We start from the raw sequence: 20,607 nt of genomic DNA on the forward strand, positions 1-20,607 counted from the left end.
CCATTGCAAATAAAAGAACCATAGATAACTTCTGTCTGTTTGCTTGTCTATTCCTACACTTATAAATTCATTAAGCAGCTTCTGAACAACTGCAGTTTACAGCCAATGGTTTCAAGTAAACTGCCTCTGCTTTTCTCAGAAATGTCTACACTGATGGGTAAGTGCCAGTGCAACCAAACTCTATCTATGCTCCAAGCCCACTTGGCATCTGTGGATTTGTATCCTACAAGTCCTATAATCATGGTACAATACTTGGTCTGAATGAGCAAGGCCTCTGAAAAGTGAATGTCAGAAAAAACCACGTTATTTAAGTTGCTCTACATCATCTTATTCTTCAAACGACCTCTGAAAGCTAAAGTGCCCACAGTAGATCCCCATGGCCCAAAACAGATACAAATATTTTTTAACACTCAGGAAATAGAATTTCAATAGAAATACAGAGGATATTTGATACGATACAGGAAGAACTTTCCATAGTGCAGGGAAAAAAAAGTACATCATGCATCCTCTCATGCTGAGAATTAAAATTCACAGATTTTTTCATACAAATGCTTAAAGGTTCACATTTGACTCCCTGCTGTTTCTCAGCCTATAATGTGGTGTGTACCAGCTGTGAAATTTAGCAAAATTGTTAATAACAATCAACTAAACAAAGGCTACAAGTGCTCAGGAACTGGAGAACAAACACAGCATTAGATATTTTGGAGAGCTGGAAATTATTTCACAGGAAGGTGAAGAGAAAAAATATAAAGCTCTATATTAATTCACGTTTTTACTGAACTTTACAGTTTTAAAGGAAAATTTTACAGCTGTTCCTGGAGAACGAGCTTCCATCTTGGTAAATGAAGTAAAACTCCCCTTCTCCCCTTTATTTCTATTTCCAACATGTCACATTAATAGAATATTTTTTCCATTATAAAATATATCAATTGCCTTTCTTTTACAATATTTTCTAAGCAAAAGCAACTCTATTATAATATCCTTCCCTTCTTAACCCAAACAATTGAAAACAAACTACTTACTGATATATTTCTCAAAGTGTCTGTATCTGTATTTTCTGCTCCCTTTGAAAAAGGCTTTTCAAAATACTTCTGTATTAAACACTCAAAGGAAGGAACTGTGTCACTGGGGTTTATCAGCCATGCTGCAATCCTTGGATCTAACACAACACTATTGGCAACTACAAAAACAAGTTATTCAAAATACTTAAATTACCTCCCATACTGAAAAATAGCTCTAAAGTTTTGCCCATATTTCCTGCACACACACATCATAAAAGGACAAGTATTTACTCTACAAAAATATTAAACATTGAATTTGCAGCTGTAACACATGGTCAATATCATGACTACACAGGAAGAAGTGCAGTATTGCACATTTTTGAAGAATATTGTTTTGTGAGGTTGGGGTGGATTTTTTTGTTTTTTTCAAGTTTTCAAATATAAGTAAACTTTTGGCTCCTTAGATTTACTGTAAAAACGTTCTTTTCTTAGAACTGAAAAACTTCAAGCTGAAAGTTTTTTGATGAGTCTCCCTCTGGTACAGTTTTCTTAATGTTGTTGCTAACTTGACTGATATCCACAAAATTGCCACTGGGGATCAGGGAGAGATTTACTTCCTAGTAAACAGACCAAGATTGTTAATGTATATATGAATTCACATATGGGTGCACAATGCACTGTTGCCAAAACTCAAGACCTTTTGTCCTTTAGCATCATATGTGCTTACACTGCAGCCTCATGCTCACATAGATGGATAGGATGGGCCAAGCCCAGCGCTGTTTCACTTTCCTTTGAACTACAATCTCAACATGTATCCTGCTGTTCCACAAAGAACAGGGGAAACTAATAACCAGACTGCTTTGTGATATATTCAAAGATAAACCTAAGTATCCTCTTCAGTAACCCCTAAGTTCAATCCATGACCTACAGGTACATTTCTAGAGAACTCCATGCTTCACAACCCTGCAGACTCAGTTACCTGGAAGCAAATTTTAATGTCCATCATGCAAGTTAAAGCTACAGGACTACTCTGAAGAGAATTTTAGGCATTTTGTTTGTTTTGTTGGAGCTTTATTTGCTTTTTTCATAGCAGAAATAATGTGTGAGGAAGCATCAAGTTTCAAAGTTTAAAGCCTAAATAAGAATTGTTTTGGTTACTAGAAACTGCAGATTCAAATCCCATGGATCAGGTACTATCAAGTACTTCCTGTTTGTACAAATTATAAAACTGTTACTATTGCCAGTCCCATTATGGCATTTCTTTTCCCACCTTTCCCATTCCTAGTGCTGGTTTTTGTACAGATCCTCACTGTGATTTACTGAAACTTTTCAGATGCTGAACACAAGCTGATGATTCTCCAGAGAGAAAGCCCTTCCTGCAAGGTCACATGTACTTTTGTAACTCACTCAGCAGTAATTTCACAGAATTACTAGGTTGGAAGAGACCTTAAAGATCACCAAGTCCAACCCATGCCCTAACACCTCAACAATTTGATATATGGAACCAAAAAAAGCCCCAAAAAAACCCAAAACAAGAAAGACTTTATATTTACATCTTATGCTTGTTGCTAGTAATTGCTTTTAAATCCACAGAGAAGAGTTTTACTTGTTTCTATCTAAAGAACATGGGCCCATTCAAGTGATTCTTAATTCTGACAACTATGAGTATCTCTGGGATTTATTTTAGCCCTTCCTTTAAGCAGAGAAAGATTTTTCCTAGGGAATATGAAACATGAAGTAGTTTGACCTTTTCAGCTATAGTCAGGACTGTGTTGAAAGCTTTTGTTTCCACTGGCAGCTATCCTTAAGTTACTCAATTATTTAATTCCTACTCTGAGAAGAACACATTATCTTGACCTGCCAAGCCTCTGGTCACAACCTCCCCCAAGAAAGGTCTTCTTTTGTACTATACTAAATTCTGTTTTTTAATATATTACTTAACCACCAATTCAGTTATTGCGACACTCAGTGATTTTAACAGAAACACCAATAGTGAAGAGGTTACAGGATGAGATCACAGATTCAATACTTGCCTTGTTTCCAGCTGATTTCGTTACCATAAATTTGAAGGAGAGTCCTCAGGAAATCTTTTGCATTGAAGCAAATTATTGGAACTTTGCACTGCAGCATTTGAAACAACACTTGCCTGCACAGAAGTAGTTCATTAACACACACTATACTGCTCCTAGATTTAGTCAATCTATTTACTTTATCCTTTTAATTAGCACCTAATACTAAACAGTTAACCCAAAACATTTCCTTATTCCTATAAAGAAAAAGAGTATTCTTTCCTACATGCTCTCACCAAGAAAATTTCTTGTGAGCTCGTTCTTGTTCCCAGAGAGATGACTGTTCAGTTTTTAAATAAATTAATTTATCAGTTTCATTTGCAGCATTCCAAGTATAACCAGTTGAAGTGTGACCTGGAGAATAAGGCTGATCAGTCTGATTCTTCACCAGCACAACAACTCCTTTTACTGATGAGGTAGAGGCCTGTTAGATATAATTACAATAGTGTTTCCTCCGACAGATTTTGTGCAATCTTATAAAGGTATTTTACAATATGAAACCTATTATGTACACTACAGTTACTGCATTCACCATTGACACAGTAGAAGAGCATGCAAGTGTTTCAGTCTTGAAACAAAAATCTTAGTGGTTTCATTTTCTCTAAGTTTTACTTGGTAGTTGAAAATTAAATGTAACCTAACTGTACATTTTGGGATGTCATACACAAAAGTGCTGCCAATGAATGTGGCTTTGTGATTATTAGTCACATGCACATTCAAATGGTTCTACAGAAGTAACTCTAAAGAAAACCCATCCTTCACTAACCTGCTCAGAGTTGAGCTGTGAAGAACCATCTTGAAATATCATAGTAGTGACAAAAGCTGCTGCCTGTTCTATAGTTGCAAGAAGTTTGCTTTTTTCTTCACATTCTAAACTGCTGGTATCACAAGGATACTTTCCAGAAGACTTTATTTGTCCAGGAGTACAGCTTCTTTCATGTAAGAACATGTAGGTATTTGCATGCATTCTTCTTGTTTTCTCTGAACAAGATGTAGGCACGTTTTGCTTTCTTTTAAGAGGAATAGCTATTTTGTTTTCCTCATCCTTCAGGTTTTTTTCTTCTACTGAAAGACTCTTTTCTTGACACCCCCATTTTGGGAAGCCTGAATCCTGGTAACAGCTCAATATTTTGGTATCTTGACAGCCAAGTATTTTATCCATATGCACTGTCCTGACTATCTGACCAGCAGTTCTTTTTTCTGGGCTGACAGTTGTTTTTAATATGGCAATTCTGGAATCACAATCCTCCTAGGAAAATCAGAAATTTTTAGCAAACCGACTATTTGACTTATAAGGAGAAACTAAAAACTGCACTAAGTTAATTTAGATAAGCTTTCAAGAAAGCAAAATTCTATGAAAAACTGTTGATACTAACAAAACAGAGCCAGGTTAGGGGAACCACATTACATAAACCAAAATTCAAATACTTATCAGTAGAGATTTTGTTGACATATACCATTTACATCCACAACCACTTACTTTTTAACATATTAGTCCAACACTAAAAACAGCAAATTAACAACTGTAAGAGGTATCTAGTCCAGTAGCCTGTCTTCCACAGTGACAAGGTTATTATTATATGAAGAGGGAAGAGACCCTTCATCTTTAGCTTCAACATTCAGAACTCTTTTCATGACAGTTTTGTTTTTTACAGAACTTTTGGCAAGGGACTTTAATGACTGCTTTGGAATCTCAAATATGTGAATCAACTGGATCCCTTCAAGGAACTTGCAGGATTGCAAGACATAAAAAAAATACATTAAAAAGTTGCATTGAACAGTATGAGTTGTATGAATAAGTATTACATTCTATTCTTTTTAATCCAATATACCCAGAACAGTTTTTCCTACTCCAGATAGCCCCTGGATCCCTCTACAGCAGCATGCTACTAAACAGCATTAAGCAAGATGCTGCATGGTAGTGCTTGAATTCTACTCCTCCATCCTTATTTCCTTCAGAAATTTCCTTGCTATGCTACTGGCCCTAGTGCTTTCTTACTACTTATTTTGCTAGTTTCTGCTACAAACTCGTCAGCTGAAATAGATCCTCTGCCTTGATTTCATGAACAATGACTCTGGAATGGCAGTGATCCTTCCAAGATTCCCCAAGGTAAATGTGTGTTTAACTATTTACAGATAGAGTTGCATCTTCCCTCAATACTTTTTATGCCTCAATCACCAACAGACCTTAGAGGAGCTGGCGAGCTTTCTACTCCTGAAGCATTAGAAAAAATTATGTATTAGCGATGCATTTGCAAGCTTTTCCTCAAAGCTAGTTTGAACTATAACACTGTATATTTCATTTAACTTAGTCACATGAGGCAAGTAAAGAATAATATAAATTCTGCTAAGCTCACATTTCTGCATGATGACATTTTTTAGTAGTCTCCTTCATACTGTCTCTTAGCCATACTACTTTTTCCAGACACAATTTAGTATTCATTTAAAATAATCAATATTCTGCCTTGAATAAATCCCTATACTACCTACAAATGTTCTGGGTTTGGAGGACAATTCCATACAATTTCTTTTAAAAGCTTCTTTGATTTGATATAGTTTTCTTTTTGAAAATTAAGCATTAATGTCTTGCCTATCTTTCAATGCTTCCAAAAGATTATAGTCTCTGTAAAAGCACTTGCCAGCAGGGAAGATTTTGCACCTGATCTCACACAGAATCAAATAAAAACAGTTTTTTCTCATGAGTTCTCTAACTGTTCCACAAAGCAGTTGTCTCCTAATTTTCAGTTGAAGCACCATGCATAAGCTTAATATTCATCGACTCCACTGGCAAGTGACTGAAGTCTCTCATAATTACTGTATTTTGGTCTCCAATAGCCCAGTCTCATCCAGTTCATCTGCTGTCATTACCACTGCAAAAACTGAGTCCTCCTCCCTCCAAAAGAACCACCAGGTGCTGCTGTTCAGGGGTCCCTCCAGTTCCCAAGATGACATTTTTCACTGATCAAAGGCTACTGTCCACCTCCATCCCATCTGTATTGATTGAGCAAGCCAGAATGACAAAGCCAGTAAGTCTGGGGCTTTTTTATGGTTTCACAATATTCCTCAAGCCAGTTTCCATATTCTCAAACTTTAGAACTATACAGTCAAGCGATGAAAAAGGCTTAAGACAGCTTTAGATCATACTTCACAAGATCAACTCTACAGCAAAAGTACAATTACAAGGTTCTAAGTAAATAGGAAAAGGAAGTTAATTCAGCTTCTGCTACTACCAAAATGAATAGTGGCTGTTCTGAATGAAGACAAATTACTGCACTTTTGCAATGCTAATTGCAAAAAAAAAAAAAAAAAAAAAGGTATAAAGTTACCAGAAGGGGAAAAAATAATATCACAGAAGGGCCAAATGTTTAAGAGCCATAGAAAGACAACTAATTCACTGAAGTGTATTCTCCAGACAAACTGCAAAGTTTTATCATTTTACACAGCAGAATTTAAATTAGGACACTCTAGTAATTATAGAACCCGGAATAAGCAATTCTCTTTTAAAGTTTCAAAAAATATGAACGAAGGAATTTAATTATCAAGTCAGAATAATACAGCTGGAACTACAATTAACCACAGAGAGAAACAGCAGCTTCCATGAAGAACTGACCTTCTATTACAAATAATGACATGGCTGGAAGTAGAAAAAATTACTCCCAGGAGGTAGTTTCATAATTTATATCAATGTAGGAAGATCTCATTAGATGTAGTGAGTCAAAATTAGAGTGTCACTGTTACAAAAAGGGGCTCCACTCCTATCCATGTGCACCCACAGCTGCATGAGCGCCTGTGAGCCAGTGTAAGTTGTAGGAAACTATCTCATTCCACACGAGGCATCAGTTTTCTGCATCTTGAGCAACCTGAATGGAATTGAAGTGTGCAACATGCACCAGAGTCAGGGTAAGGCAGACTCTGAAATTTGCAGCTGGGATTAGTTGCAGCATCTGCAACTCATCCATCAACTTGATGGATTTTACAAGCAAAGCCTGAGCTGGGACTGCCACAGTTACCTGTTCCCACTCTACACTGGCACTCACTCACATGCACACCAAACCAAATGCAGAGAAATTATTAAACCCAAAATTAAGTTTCCTAATACAAAATGATTTTTCATATGAATCAGCTCACTTTATGATTGTTCAGTAACAGGAGTTTGAGAATATTTCTAAACTCTGGTGACTGTCTGAATGTGGCAACCTCATTCCTGATCAATCTGTCATAAAAGACCAGCTTCCTGTGAAAAGGGAACAGAAGTTGGGCCCAGACTGTCATAGATAAATATAGGTCAAGTGTAAAATAAGACAGAGGAAGTTACCTGAACTATGACTGTATAAAATGTATCATGGTAAAGCTTGTTATGAAAGAACCAATCTATAACTTCAAACCTGCTAGAAGACTGCTTTTAGTGGTTTTCAATCTTAGTAAATGCTTGCCTTTTCATTTCCCAGATGTGCATCCTTATCACCTAGTTTATCTTTCTTTGTCTTCTCTATACCTTCAAAAAAAGAAGAAACAATTTACAATACAAATTAATCTGCAAGCAGCCCATATAACTTAGGTTCATACAGGGTTATATTACTGACACTTTTACCAAACCTGAAAGGATTGTAAAAAAATTTCCCTCGACAACCATTTATCAAGTTAGTATCAAGCTAGTATTCATGCTTAAAAAGGCCATGCAGGTTCCAAAATATGCATATGTAAAAGACTGCTCTGTCACTGTTAAGAAAAAATTACTTAAAATTCACTACAAAGCAGAAAAATATTTTCCATTGAATTCAGAGGAAGCATTACTATAATTCTGTAATTACATGCCTCTTTCAAGAAAACACAACTCATTTTGATCATAGTACAGCTGGGGGTATGAGCACGAAGGAAAAAAAGAAGAAAAATCCAAACTCTAGAAACTTTACATAGCTTAACTGTTTTCTAGGAATTTGGCAGCAGTATCTCACAAAACCTTTGTTCTATAAAGCATTATTTGTATTTGAGTTTAGCATATCGTGTTTTACAAACTGACCACGTTTCACCTGCAGGGGATAATTTTTCCACATTGCTCATCTTGCAACAGAGCAGGCCTTTTAAGACCAGGTAAGAGAGAGCAAGGAGATCTCAGACCTGACAAACTGGAAGATGACAATCCCACGAGAAGCAGGCAGCCACCAGTGCTGGGTCTGACACAGAGCACAGCACAGCTGGGAGTCTGGGTCCCCACTGAACTGCCAGAGACCTTTAGTCCATGGCTCTGAAAATACAGATTCTGCAGTTCCAAGGTTTTGCAAATGCACCTCAAACTCACACCATGGCAAATGAAACAATTAGGACATGTGTTTCTTTTCTGCCTTAACACTGTCCACAAGTCCCAAGAAGAGGAGAAGCAGTGAAGGAGCCAGGTGTAACAGGCTAGGAGTAATTACCTCAGTGGGTACAGAAAGGAACAGGGAAAAAGAGAACTCCCCTGAAGTGCAGGTGTCTCCAGAGTTTGTAATTAGTTAGGATTCCTTTATGTCTAGATTATCTTATTGCCCACCTTACAGGCAAGGTATGTATTTTGTCTCCCCATAGTGAGTACAACACTGAACTGCTGCTGTCAGCTATGAACTGGCATTACCAGCAGCAAGATACTTCCTGAAACAAAACAATGGTATTGACCAAAGTCCAACAAAGTATAATGTGATTTATTTCAATTTACTAGAACTGTTCTAAAAAACACTTGTCTGGGCAGATCAAGACCTTTGTCTACAGAAGACAATAAGCTCATGCATGTTAGTGTAAGTGTAGAATCAGACACTGAGCTCCAGCTCAAACTTCTAACCTAAGCTGTTAGAACAGGCAATAAGGCACAGCTGTGTTTGCAGCATCAAACCTTTTACCTTTGTTTTCTCAACACTTTCTACAACAATGAGATAATAAATTAAGTATTATAGCATCAAAGTTTACAGTCAATGCTTTTGTTTTACAGCTAGACACTTTTCCTTGACATATCCAATCCCCAGAGAAGGTGATGAGGATTACATTTCTCTCCTCCAGCACACAATGATCAGTATGACAGGCATTGAAGAGCTCTGCAACTTCCCGTTTCAGAATTATGACAAAGTATCACCAGATGGCAGCAGAAACCCGTCCCTGCCTTCCAGCTCCTCAAGGCTTGATGGAAAGATTAGAGCTCCACTGCCAGGATAATCACAGAATTTCACCAACTAGGTCAACATTGCAGATATTTGTTCTGAGCCCAATATTTACCTTCTAAAGACAAACATTTTTTCCATTAAGTAGAAATAAAAATTTAAAAATCTATAAAATACAGTTCAATGCAGTCTGAAACAGCCCAACTAACATCAGAGGTTTGCAGTTGTTTTAAGAGAGGTAAACTTTTTACAGACCCACACTAAAGCTATATATACATATAAATATGTATGTATAGGCAATGACAAGGTAGCAAGAAAAGTAAAATATCAAAGTGAGGCTAAAAAGAAATCAAAATTTCTTTAAAATCATTTGGGTTTCAGTCCCAGATGTACCATATACAATGTAATGTTTTAAAATTAACTCATCCCACATTTCTTTAAATGTGCATCACTGATTTACACAGTGATGAACTATTACCTTTGTCACTGCTACACCACCAGGCTCCACTGATCCCATGTTTTACTGAAAGAGCCTGAACCATAATATACAACAGCAGCTGCAAAAACCACAGTGTACACAGGAATAAATGTTAGATTTAAAGCTTATTAATCAAATAATATTTCAGGATCTAGTTCTCAGGAGAAAACAGACAACTGAAATTAAACGAAACTCTTAACTTTCTACTTCTTTCCAGAGCCACAATTTGACTGACTGTGACTTGCACAGAACTGAGAATAAAACCTGCACCTTGTAAAACCTCCCTAGTGCCCACAATGTTCTAGATCTGCTAGGCACTTTTAACATTACCTCATTTGTTCTTTCACTGGGACTTTTGTTCACTCCTCCCCCCAAGAATTTCACAAGGAGCACACTGCTAATGAACATGTGTTTTAAGGACAGACATGAGTCTGGAGAGCTCACAGGATTCCTGTTAAGTTTCTAGTTCCTCCAGCGATCTTTAAATATCCAGTCCAGAGTCAAATTAATGTATGCATCTAATTTACAACATTGTAGTACTTAAGGAACAGTTTGAAATTCCCATATAATCCTGTACCACATAGCAGGAACAGAAAGAAAAAATATTGGTACCATTCCTTGCACTCACATAACATTATTGAATCGGCAAAGTCCCAGCAAATGTCACAGTTACAGCTTAATTCCTCTTCTAAACCTGTTAACATAAAGGCTCACCTTTTCTTTTTCTCTATTTAAAAACAGGGACTAGATGTTTGTTACTGTTGAGTTTCAATTTTTCAACAGAAAAACACAGGCTAAATTTTACTCACTCTGGTTATTTTCTCTGTTAGTCTGAGCTTCTACAGGAATAGACTGCAAAGCTGTCATAATCCTCTGAGCAATATTAGATAAAGGCACTTTAGAAATCTCACATCCTATGTACTGCTCCATTCTAAAGTTAAACCTAAACACAGAACACACAAATTATTAATTTATTAGGGGCATGAGTAATTCTTACTTGTATTCTGTTGAAATTAAAGACAAAATATAGTGAACATGTTTAGCCCTTCATTCTCAATAGAAAATTACATTTGCTCCCAGACATACTGATCAGTATTGTATCAGAAATAAAAATATACTAATTTATAAAAACAAACCTCTTTGAAATAGTGTTTTAATATACCAATTAAAAATCAGCATTCCTAAGTACAGTTAACTTGTACTAAAAGAAAATAAAATCTGACAAATAAAACAAGAAGTCTGTATGTCTGAGATACTTTCCCTCTCCCTCCCATCTTTAAACTAGGCTGCATCTCGCATGTGCATACAGTTAGTTACTAGTGCTTGGATTTTATTCAGAAAGACATAATTAACTTTCAAGTAATTGCCAAAATTAAGCCAACACAAGATTAAAGAAACAAGCAAGACTATCACAATATACAGCCATTAGTTATGTGCTGTTTCAGAAAATATTTATCATTAAAGACCCCTACTTTCTTAAATTTTGTATAATTGATGCATTCAAATACTGCTATATATTGGTAACTTTAAAATAGCTACTATAGCTTGTCAATTTAAGAAAATGGGCAACAACATTTATCGTCTCTACAAGTTTTGACCCCAGCTACTGTTGTTGTAAATGCTATCCTTTTCTGAAAAGGAGCTTTTTTTCCAGCTGAACTGTCTATATTTTGTAATATCTACAAAATACTTTGGAGAATCCTTAGGTACAACACACTCTGGAGAATCACAAGTAACGGTGTCCACACTGATGACTTATTGTTGTTTTACAGTTAGACTAGAAGAATGTGTAAAACTTGACACAAACACAAGAGAAACATCCAACATTTAAAAAAATACTTCAAGGATCCAAGGTGTACAAATCAGTCACTCTAGCAAAACCTGCTGTTCACTAAACTATTCCTATACAAGTGGGTAGCTGGAGTCCTGTTACTCTCATCTTCTCCCACTAGGTCCAGTACATGAGCACATTGTCAAACTTAACCATCAGCAAACAACAGTTCCTCTGCCTCCTTTTTCTTGGCTCAAGACCTTACAAACTTTAATAGCTACAAGTGCAAATATTGTGTCCAATTCAAAGAGGAATATCCATCATGCTGCATTAGCACTGGCTATATCCATCTAGTTCTAATCAGTAAGCATGTGAGAGGTGGCATGACTTCCTTTTCCCTGACATTCCAAGAGTCAGAAGTACAATCCTTCCCTGCACTCAACTCCTCCTAACTCTATGCCCAAGAGCAACACTTCTTTCCTACACAGGGTTAAACTGTTCCCTGACTTCTTGGGCTGGGAAGCAGCAGTCACAGCCCCAGGGGCAGACTAAAATGAGAAGCCATCAGACTAAATACAAAGCAGACACCATGACTGAGAACAGGCCTAGAAAAACCCACACAGATTCACCATAAATATTAACCACACTGCACTGAATTGATGGAGTTTGGCATTTAATAATATACACAAAGTATAGAGTTAAGCAGCATGAAATCCAGACATAAAGATATCCAACCAGTAAGCTAAAAAAATTACACATTTAAAAATAAGTTATAATCACATAGAAGTTCAAAGTGTGTCATCAAAATAGTTTTAAGACTACTGTTACTGAATTTAAACAAATATACTAACCACCATCGATATGTACAGTGCTTGAAAGCAAGCACAGCTGATCCCATCAAAATATAAAAGACTGGAAGTTACCATACTATAAAAGCCTATTTAGTTCCACTGGTATATTAGGAAGCTATATAAAAAATTGATAAATGGGCTAACAATGAAAATGAAAGCACAAGTATGAAAGCATCAGCACTCTGAATTGAAATGCCTATCATTATAAATTATAAGGCAAACTCAGAAGTACAAAAGATAAATTTTAAATTCTTGTTCACTGACAAGCCACGATAAATATAGACTGGCTTCAATGGAGAAGACAGGCCATAAGTTAAATTAAGAGATATTAGAATGGTCTTAAAACAGATGGTCTTGGTAGTTAAAACAGATTCTGATACATATTCCAACACATTTCTAATAAAGTCTTCTTAGAAACAAAACCAAGTCTTCTTAGAAGAACTGTAAGGGAAACAAGAATGGAATATCTGCTGCCTTTGAGAACTCTCCTCTTCACTATGAGCACATTACATCTTGTTCCAAGTGTCAGCCTTGACAGTTTATTCCATAAATTCATAGACAGTTTACATTGACATTTTCCTTTCTTATGAGTATGTTGCTCTTTAGACATTAAGAACTGCACTGGTTCTGAAGACCACTGGCTTTAACCTGAGACTGCTGCTCAATCTTTTCTACCATCTCTTTCAACTGCTCTTCATCATTGAAAAAATACACATACAAGTCTCTTTCCATCTGAAGCAGCCTATTGGACTCTAAAAGGCTTCTCTTCGACTTCAGGTCAGCAACCAGATCCTTAAGGAGACGATTTAGTTCACCTAAATCCACTTCCAGTTGGTGAAACTGCTCACTAAGTTCCTAAGAAAATAATAAAAGACAAAAAATTCTTACTTTTCTATTGTTAATATACTAGCTGAACTAGAAACATGAAAGGTTTTTTTGCTTTGGGAAGCCATTTGTTTGTAATCAAAACATAATCACAAAAAAACCCAGAAAACAAAGTTAAGGGATTCCATTCAATGTATGTCATTTTTGAGCTCCATGTAACAGAACTCATATTGTATTATGCAAATATGATTTAATTTACTTCTTGACCAGATGAGTTAAGACCATAAGAATCTGAACCTGACCTAGAGACATGAGTGAATTACATTTTCTATTACAAGTCTTCATTGCTAGTCAAATCTTAAAAGGGAACAAACAAACAGAAAAAAAGCACAACAAAAAGCCAAATCAATTTTACAATTAAATCATTAAATTACAGCTACAACTTTCCCAGATAGCATTCTTGTGATAGCTCAGTATAAGCAGACTAATCATCTACTTGCACATTATTTCCTTATTAAAGGAATTACTTTTCTTGAGAAACAGTACCAGTAGAATGAGATGTCATATTTTAAGAAGTAACTCAAATCAATAGGAAGGTATTTGATTTTAAAAATGCAATCTCTAAATGTACTGTTCCAATTACAGTCTCATTTTTAAATAAAAACTGTGCTATATGCTGTAAATTCATTTGACAGATGACTGCTAAATATATTTTTATGTAATTAACCAAGAAAGTATTATGTAACAGATTTCCCTTGATGCATTTTTGAGGTATCTACAAAGATTTAAAAACCATAACAAGGTGCATTTAACAAACCCTGTTCCCATTTAAAAGATGTTCTAAACATAATATCTGAGAGCGGTGTAGCAGGATTGTCCTACTACAGCTGTACTTCAAAATTCTGGTATTTTTATTTTGTCCAAATGACACATCCGTGGCCAGGCTTTTAAGGGGCCAAACCACACTATTGGGGTCTTAGAGGTAGTAGGGGAGAAAGCCCATATGAAATGAAAAGCAACTTAAATGAATTTTCCAGTGACACCCTACCCAGACAAAGGATCTCCCACACCACAAGCCTACAGGAATGCAGGACTGCACATGCCTTTGAAAGAAATTGACTTAGATGCAAGAGTTTGCTCAGAAACCAAAAAATTATTACCTGCCAGAATTTAAAAAAAATAGAGCACTAGCCAAGAACAATGTACCTGTTCAGCATCCATCATCCATCATCATTATGTTAATAAATTTGTTGCTAATTAGTGGGGACATTTGCATGCCTTCACACTATACTTTATCAGTAAAAGAACATGACACACAATGCAGTAATTTAAATAAAATCATGAAGGGCTCACCGGACTCCGGAGCTGTATCTGATTTGTTCCATCATAGAGAGCACCACGAAGGGCATCCACATCCCCTTCTAGGCTGGACAAAAGGAGAGACTGCTCCTGAGCAGATGCTGCCAGCTGATCTTCTACTCTAGCACAGTCCTGCTTTAACTTCTGAGCCATCTGCTCCAGGCTTTTGTATGTTTTAAACAATTGTTGTTTTTTACTTCCTCCTTCCAGAAGCTGATACAGCCTGTAACAAGTGAAGTTAGACACACAAATATTTTAACTTTCCTAAGCACTCTATCATCATTAGTTAAGAGAACATGTCTGTGTTGAGAAGTCAGAGGATGAGTAAGGTAAGTTCTGTTGAGGGCACTTTTACAAAACTGCTATATCTCCCACTGATTTCAGGATTCCATCTATATATAGTACTGATTAACAGGAATCCAAAATATTTCAATGTCCAATTAGCAGCAAGGAAATATTGAATTAACAGTAAGTACATCATGAATGCAAACAGAAACTGACAGTGTGGTTTTGCCAACTATCTCCTGATACTTCAAGAGCTGCAAAGTAACATGGATTTTAAGTGCTGAATGAAAGCAAACTTCAATGGCCAATGAGAAATAAGAACAAGCTTCATAACATTTTCAAGCTTACTGAAGTATTTCCTGTTTTCTATCTGTCTATGAAGAGACTGCTGAGAAATTCTCCAATGAGTTATATGTCATGCAAAAGATAGCTTTACACACTATAACGAAGTGTACCCTTACACTGCATCAGGAATGGGCCCAATATGATTACAGACAACATTACATAGTCCAAATGTTACTACCACCTCTGCATAACAAAAATCTTCAGGAGCTAATATAAAACCAGACTGGCTTTATTAAGAGAATAGGCTGTATTTCAAAAGTAACTGAATGTCTTTCAAGTGTCTTCTGTTTACAAACCCTATAAAGTTTTAAATTCTTTCAACTTGCCTTCCCTTAATCAAAAAAAAAAAAAAAGTAGCCAGAAACATTCAGTGATTTGTAGACTTTATAATAAACCTGAACAAAAATGTAACAAGCTGACACAAACACACAATAGGAGTAAAATTAATGCTGCCTAATTCTTCCAGTTATTCACTGTGCCCAACCATACTCAGCTATCACTTATCAATTATTAAAAAAAAACAAACACTTAAAGCACCATTCTATAGAAGGAGGTAAAGTCTTACAGTAACACACCTATAATTATACAATTTATCTCATCAAAAGGTTTAGTCTTGATGGATGAGCAGCACAGTACACATCCTTAACTGTATCTATCACCTGAACTTTAAGGAGACCTAACTATTTAGATGGTGAAAAACCAGGCTCCTACATGGGTGCCAGGACACTCAAACCAGATGGCAAATGAAGCAGTAAAAAGGAGCTACACACATTTCATAGTCCAAAGGAGTCATTCCTCTCTCCTACCACACGGGGGGTTTTTGTGTGCCCAGCCGATGAGGCCGTGCACACAGCCCGGGAAATCACCGCTATTAACATCTACATGTCTAGAGCATCAGGAGGTGCTAGATAAGAAAGGCTTGGGTTTGAACATTCTTCATGTTATGGATATTAATTAGGAATGCTTCAGCAATATTAAAAAGACTGATAATTGAACAGTTTTTCCTCAGGCAAACCTGAAAAGAAGTTCAAAGGACATGGAAGAAACAAGTTTCACATCTTGAAAGCTTCAGTTCTTGAAAATTCAAAATTCTAATTAGCTACAGCAAGTACATAAGAACTTGGCAGCAGGCAAGGCTTACCTTGCCTGAGCCTTCATCTCCCCAGTATTATTTCAAAGAATATATTTCAAAGAAAGTCCAAGTCCAACAGTGACTATAATACTTACCTGCAAGATAAACCATCCTCTGAACTAATAGTGCTCCTTGGCTTTTCTTGTTCTGTTCGTTCAGCTATCAACTGTAGTCTTTGCTGTAACTCATCAGTGCTTTTTTCCAGAGATTCTACCAAATTCTCAAGCTGGCAGCTGATCTCCTGGTGTTTCTTCAGCTCCATTTCACAGGCCAGCTGAATAAGTTCAAACGATGTTTTCTGTCTTATCAAATGCCTGCCTATTTTATCTTGAATCGCAGCATAACAGTCCTGCCGAGCAATTAGGTGATCTAAGTATTCTTTCACCACTGGTGCAGTCAAAAGTTGTGCTTTCTTCTTAAGAAGGGGAAGCAGCTCTTCGTTGTTTATCCGAGCTATGTCTTGTTTAATTGCTGAAATTTCAGCACTTAAACTAGATATTTTAGCATCAATGTTCTCCTGTTGTCCAATATCCTGCATAAAACAAAATATTTGTGAATTTCTTCATGGTTCCTGCCAAACTACCTCCCAAACATTTCTTCAGTTCATATAAGACTCATTTACTTATGCTATATTTAGCTACAAAATTAAATGAAAACTCAACAAATAGTTTTACAGAATTTTACAAAATAATGCAAATACAGATGAACAAACTAGATAATAAATATATTTCAGCAAAAAGTAATTCCCTGCCAAGGTCAGGAAACAGTTTATTGGGTTAAAAATAAAAGAGCTGCATTTTACCTACCACCTATTTCAAGCATGCCTAACTGAAATCTCACAAGCAAACAAATTTTTTTCTATTCAGTCAGATATCAAATCAATCTTTTTCAAATTACCCTAATCAATTAAGTCCTGTATACTAGTCATCCATAAATGAAAATATACAAACTGACATGATGCCTCAAGTTATTCCACGACTGGCATATGCAAATACCTTTCCTTTCATTATGATTTCTTCACAAATTCCACTAACCACATCTGCCTGTCACTCACTCGTTGAGAGACAGGGCTGGGGGCCCTGTCTGGGGCTTCAACTATCAGATTCATTTATTTGGTACAAATACTTGAGTTTCCAAGTGAGTAAACTAAAACTTTTTAAGCTTATGCTATGTAATACAAACACGAACACATTTATCATATTGGCTCCCTGACACCACAAAATTCCAACCAAAGCCAAGATACTGTTTACTGTGCAAAGAGCCAGATCTAATTTGAAAATTCAAAGTTAAACTAAGCTAGAAAGATACTATAAATTCTAAGATTTTAAAGGTAGTGATGCTGGAAAGTAGAATTAAAGGTACTCTACCACACTGAAGAAATTACAACTATGGGAACTGAAGATATTTCACAAGAGCCGTTTTGTGGGCAAGACTAAAACTTCATAAAAATTCACTACATAAAACAATAGAAACAGTAACTCAGCAATTCCTTTCACTAGATCCAGTGGAACTGGCCTGTCTGTTTAAAACTCCAGTACCTTCTTTCACCTTTTGTGTCTTACCGTGTCCAAGGACTGCAGCAGGCTCTCTGCACACTGGATAGCTGAATTCATGCCCTCCTCTTCAGCTTGCAGCTGAATTAGCTGGTTCTGACCACAAATATATGCTGCCTGGAGCCTGGCTATCTCTTGCCTCTCTTCACAAAAATCATTAGGCTCATCAAAGGGGACTTGCTTGATTAAATCTTCAAGTTGAAAGCTGCCTTCATGTGAGTTTTCAGTGCATTTAGACATACCTTCATATAAAAGCTTTTTTATGTGTGATGTAAGTGCTGCAGTGTTTTGTTCTTCCACAGACAAGTATTTGTCCAAAGAAAGTAGGGAAAAAAACACTGGATGTGTATCCGACCCTTGTTCTGAATCTGAAGCAGTGAAAAAAGAGGCAAATTCCTTCACTGCAGCTATAAGAGACTGCAGTTCATTGTCAAGCTTATTATTTGCCGCAGTAAACACTTCCAGTCCTTCTTTCCAATCCTTCAGTGCTTCTTCCTCTCTGCTTTGGAATGTTTGTAACAAGTGGCTGTTTGTAGCAACAAACAGTTGAAGCTTATTATGCCGATGAATTTGAAGATTTTTTAACTTCTCAAGATCTTGAAGCTCATCCTCTAATTTCTCCACTTCTTCCCTGTCCTCCTCTTGGCTACTGTTCGTTGATCCCATGGGCTCCAAGGTTTTAAGGACTTCATCCAGTGCATTTCCTTCCAAAACAGGTTTACCACACTGGAGAAGATTATCAAAATCCTGCAGTTCTTCTTCAGATACCACATGCTGCCCATTTATGTTTCTACAAAACCACTCCAAAAATGAATTGTCTTCTGAAGACTCAAACATCCAGTCAAAATCTTCTCCATTAAGCTCATCAGCCTTTGGATATCCAATTTTTTTAAGAGTGTCCACAAAATCCTTCCCACAGCTCATGATGAAAATATTTTTGTAAGTAGAAAAGATCCAAACACATTAGAAAGTCTGGGGTATTATTCCAGCTTTAAATTTTTTGCCATTTAAAATGAATATTCAGTTTTTTAATAAAAAGAGTCTGCATAGGAAAAGGGAAATGTCAGATCACAAAAAAATCAAAACAAGCAAAAAAAAAAACCCTGAATGCTGTTTTGGATTACAGTGGCTATTCAAAGACTAGAAACTAATTTTAATTTCAGATATCTTAACATGTTTTGTTGATCAAATCAGGACATATTTTTGTATCAGTTACATCCCAGATCATTGCAAGCACTTACATTTTTCCTTAATTCATATAAACTTATTATGGAAACAGTACATATCATTCATTTAAAAGTAACAGGTGTTAACACTGAGCAATTCATTGGCCTGCAAAAGTGATTTTACTTAAATGGTTTTCCACACATTCATTTAAAAAACCACCTACAATTATTTAAATCTTCCAAAATGATCAGGGTTTTCAGTTTGTTCTAAAAACAAAACTACAGTGATGTTACACTGCACTTCAAGATCTCAGCTATAAGGGTTTTTTTACCTCAACAGCAAGCAGAATCTTGTCTTCTAAACCTTTGCTTCAATGTTTCCTCTGAAAATGGAACAAGAAATACTTTAACAGATAAATACCTCAACATAAACCTGCAGATTTTTTAATTTATTATAAAAAAATAAAATCAAAAGCAGTGTAAAAATACTCTTGTGGAAACGGTCACAACCTACAAGAAATGGGAGTTTGCTGCTTTTCTGTTTCATAGCAGACAAATAATCAGCTTTGGATCCTATAGCACATGTAACAGACAGCAAAGGATATCAAGCTATCAACAGTCAGGAGGCCTTGTCTGCAATACTGTGGTAATACTAATAGACCTTTTTTTAGTTTGATATTACATAACACTTTGTTTCTAAAACATACATTTCACCTGAGAACCCTCTCTGCCCTCCTGGAGCAGTGAACAAATAAAACCATTCCTCTAAAGCTCCCCACGTGTCTGACTTAGCTCAGAGACTGCAGATGACACAGAATGTTGCGAGTTTCGTGTCACAGGGCAGCGCTTCAAGCGTCCTCTGCCCTCAAAATAGATAAATATGGGTGCCAAGAGGATGCTGCCACACTCTTTTCAGTGGCACCCACTGACAAGGAGTAACGGCCGCAAAGTGCAACACAGGAAGTTTTGACTTTAACATGAGTTGATTTCGAACTTTACGCTGAGGGTGGCAGGGCACTGGAACAGGCTGCCCGGAGAGGTCGTGAGATCTCCCTCTCTGGAGACATTCCAAAACAACGTGGAGGCGTTCCTGGGTAACCTGCTCCAGGTGACCCTGCAGGACGGTTGGACTGGATGGTCTCCAAAGGTCCCTTCCAACCTTACTGAGTGTGAAATAAGAGCCCCCACGCAGTCCTGTGCGGACCACCACGACACTGGCACTGCCTTCAAACACCACGAAGAGCAGCTCTGGAGCCCTGCGGGAGCCCCGCGGCCCGTCCCCTCAGGGGCCGCGCCCCGGGACGGCCGCGGCCGCCAGCCACGGCGGGACCGGCCGGGACGAGAGCTCGCAGGCAGCGGGGACGCGGCGGCGGCGGCTGACCCCGTCCCTCCGGCAGCGAGCCCCGAGCCCGCAGCACAGCTCCGTACTCACCCCGGCGCTCTGCTCCGCCGCAGCGCCGCTCGAGGGGAGGGGAGCGAGGCGGGAAATGGCGGGAAGGCTGAAGGGAGCCTCAGGGAGGGCTGAGGGAAAGAGGGAAGGCGGAGGGGAGGCTAAGGGGGGGTAGAAAGGAGGCTTAGGGAGGGTAAGGGGCGGCGGCGGGAGGTTCAGGAAGGCTGAGGGAGATTCAGGAAGGCTGAGGGAGG

The 20,607-nt window shown here is 37.4% G+C and overlaps 2 protein-coding genes across 5 annotated transcripts in view; both read right to left on the reverse strand.

Moving 5' to 3' along the window:
- POLN (DNA polymerase nu) overlaps positions 1 to 10,558 on the reverse strand; it is an 85,925-nt gene extending 75,367 nt beyond the window's left edge. Inside the window, exons 1-6 of the mRNA XM_021535632.2 lie at positions 10,486 to 10,558; positions 7,504 to 7,565; positions 3,837 to 4,319; positions 3,307 to 3,494; positions 3,035 to 3,147; positions 1,023 to 1,180 (exon numbers count right to left, since the gene is read on the reverse strand). Coding sequence (XP_021391307.2) covers positions 1,023 to 1,180; positions 3,035 to 3,147; positions 3,307 to 3,494; positions 3,837 to 4,319; positions 7,504 to 7,565; positions 10,486 to 10,543 — 1,062 coding nt within the window. The 5' untranslated portion in view covers positions 10,544 to 10,558. The remainder of the gene's footprint in view (positions 1 to 1,022; positions 1,181 to 3,034; positions 3,148 to 3,306; positions 3,495 to 3,836; positions 4,320 to 7,503; positions 7,566 to 10,485) is intronic.
- A 1,549-nt stretch (positions 10,559 to 12,107) lies between these two features.
- HAUS3 (HAUS augmin like complex subunit 3) lies at positions 12,108 to 20,607 on the reverse strand. Of its 4 annotated transcripts, none has more exons than XM_077782723.1 (7): positions 20,396 to 20,607; positions 19,478 to 19,536; positions 19,296 to 19,346; positions 17,807 to 18,716; positions 16,340 to 16,776; positions 14,477 to 14,705; positions 12,108 to 13,153 (listed from the first exon to the last, which is right to left on the reverse strand). In XM_077782723.1, exons 4-7 carry the CDS (start codon positions 18,632 to 18,634, stop codon positions 12,908 to 12,910), a joined length of 1,740 nt encoding a protein of 579 aa, XP_077638849.1. In that variant the 5' UTR covers positions 18,635 to 18,716; positions 19,296 to 19,346; positions 19,478 to 19,536; positions 20,396 to 20,607; the 3' UTR covers positions 12,108 to 12,907. The 4 variants fall into 4 exon arrangements, with proteins under 4 accessions (XP_077638849.1, XP_021391315.2, XP_021391316.2 ...); XM_021535640.2 differs by having other exon boundaries at positions 17,807 to 18,839; XM_021535641.2 differs by lacking the exon at positions 19,478 to 19,536 and having other exon boundaries at positions 17,807 to 18,839.

Source organism: Lonchura striata, chromosome 4, assembly GCF_046129695.1.
Source record: "Lonchura striata isolate bLonStr1 chromosome 4, bLonStr1.mat, whole genome shotgun sequence".
NCBI lineage: Eukaryota > Metazoa > Chordata > Aves > Passeriformes > Estrildidae > Lonchura > Lonchura striata.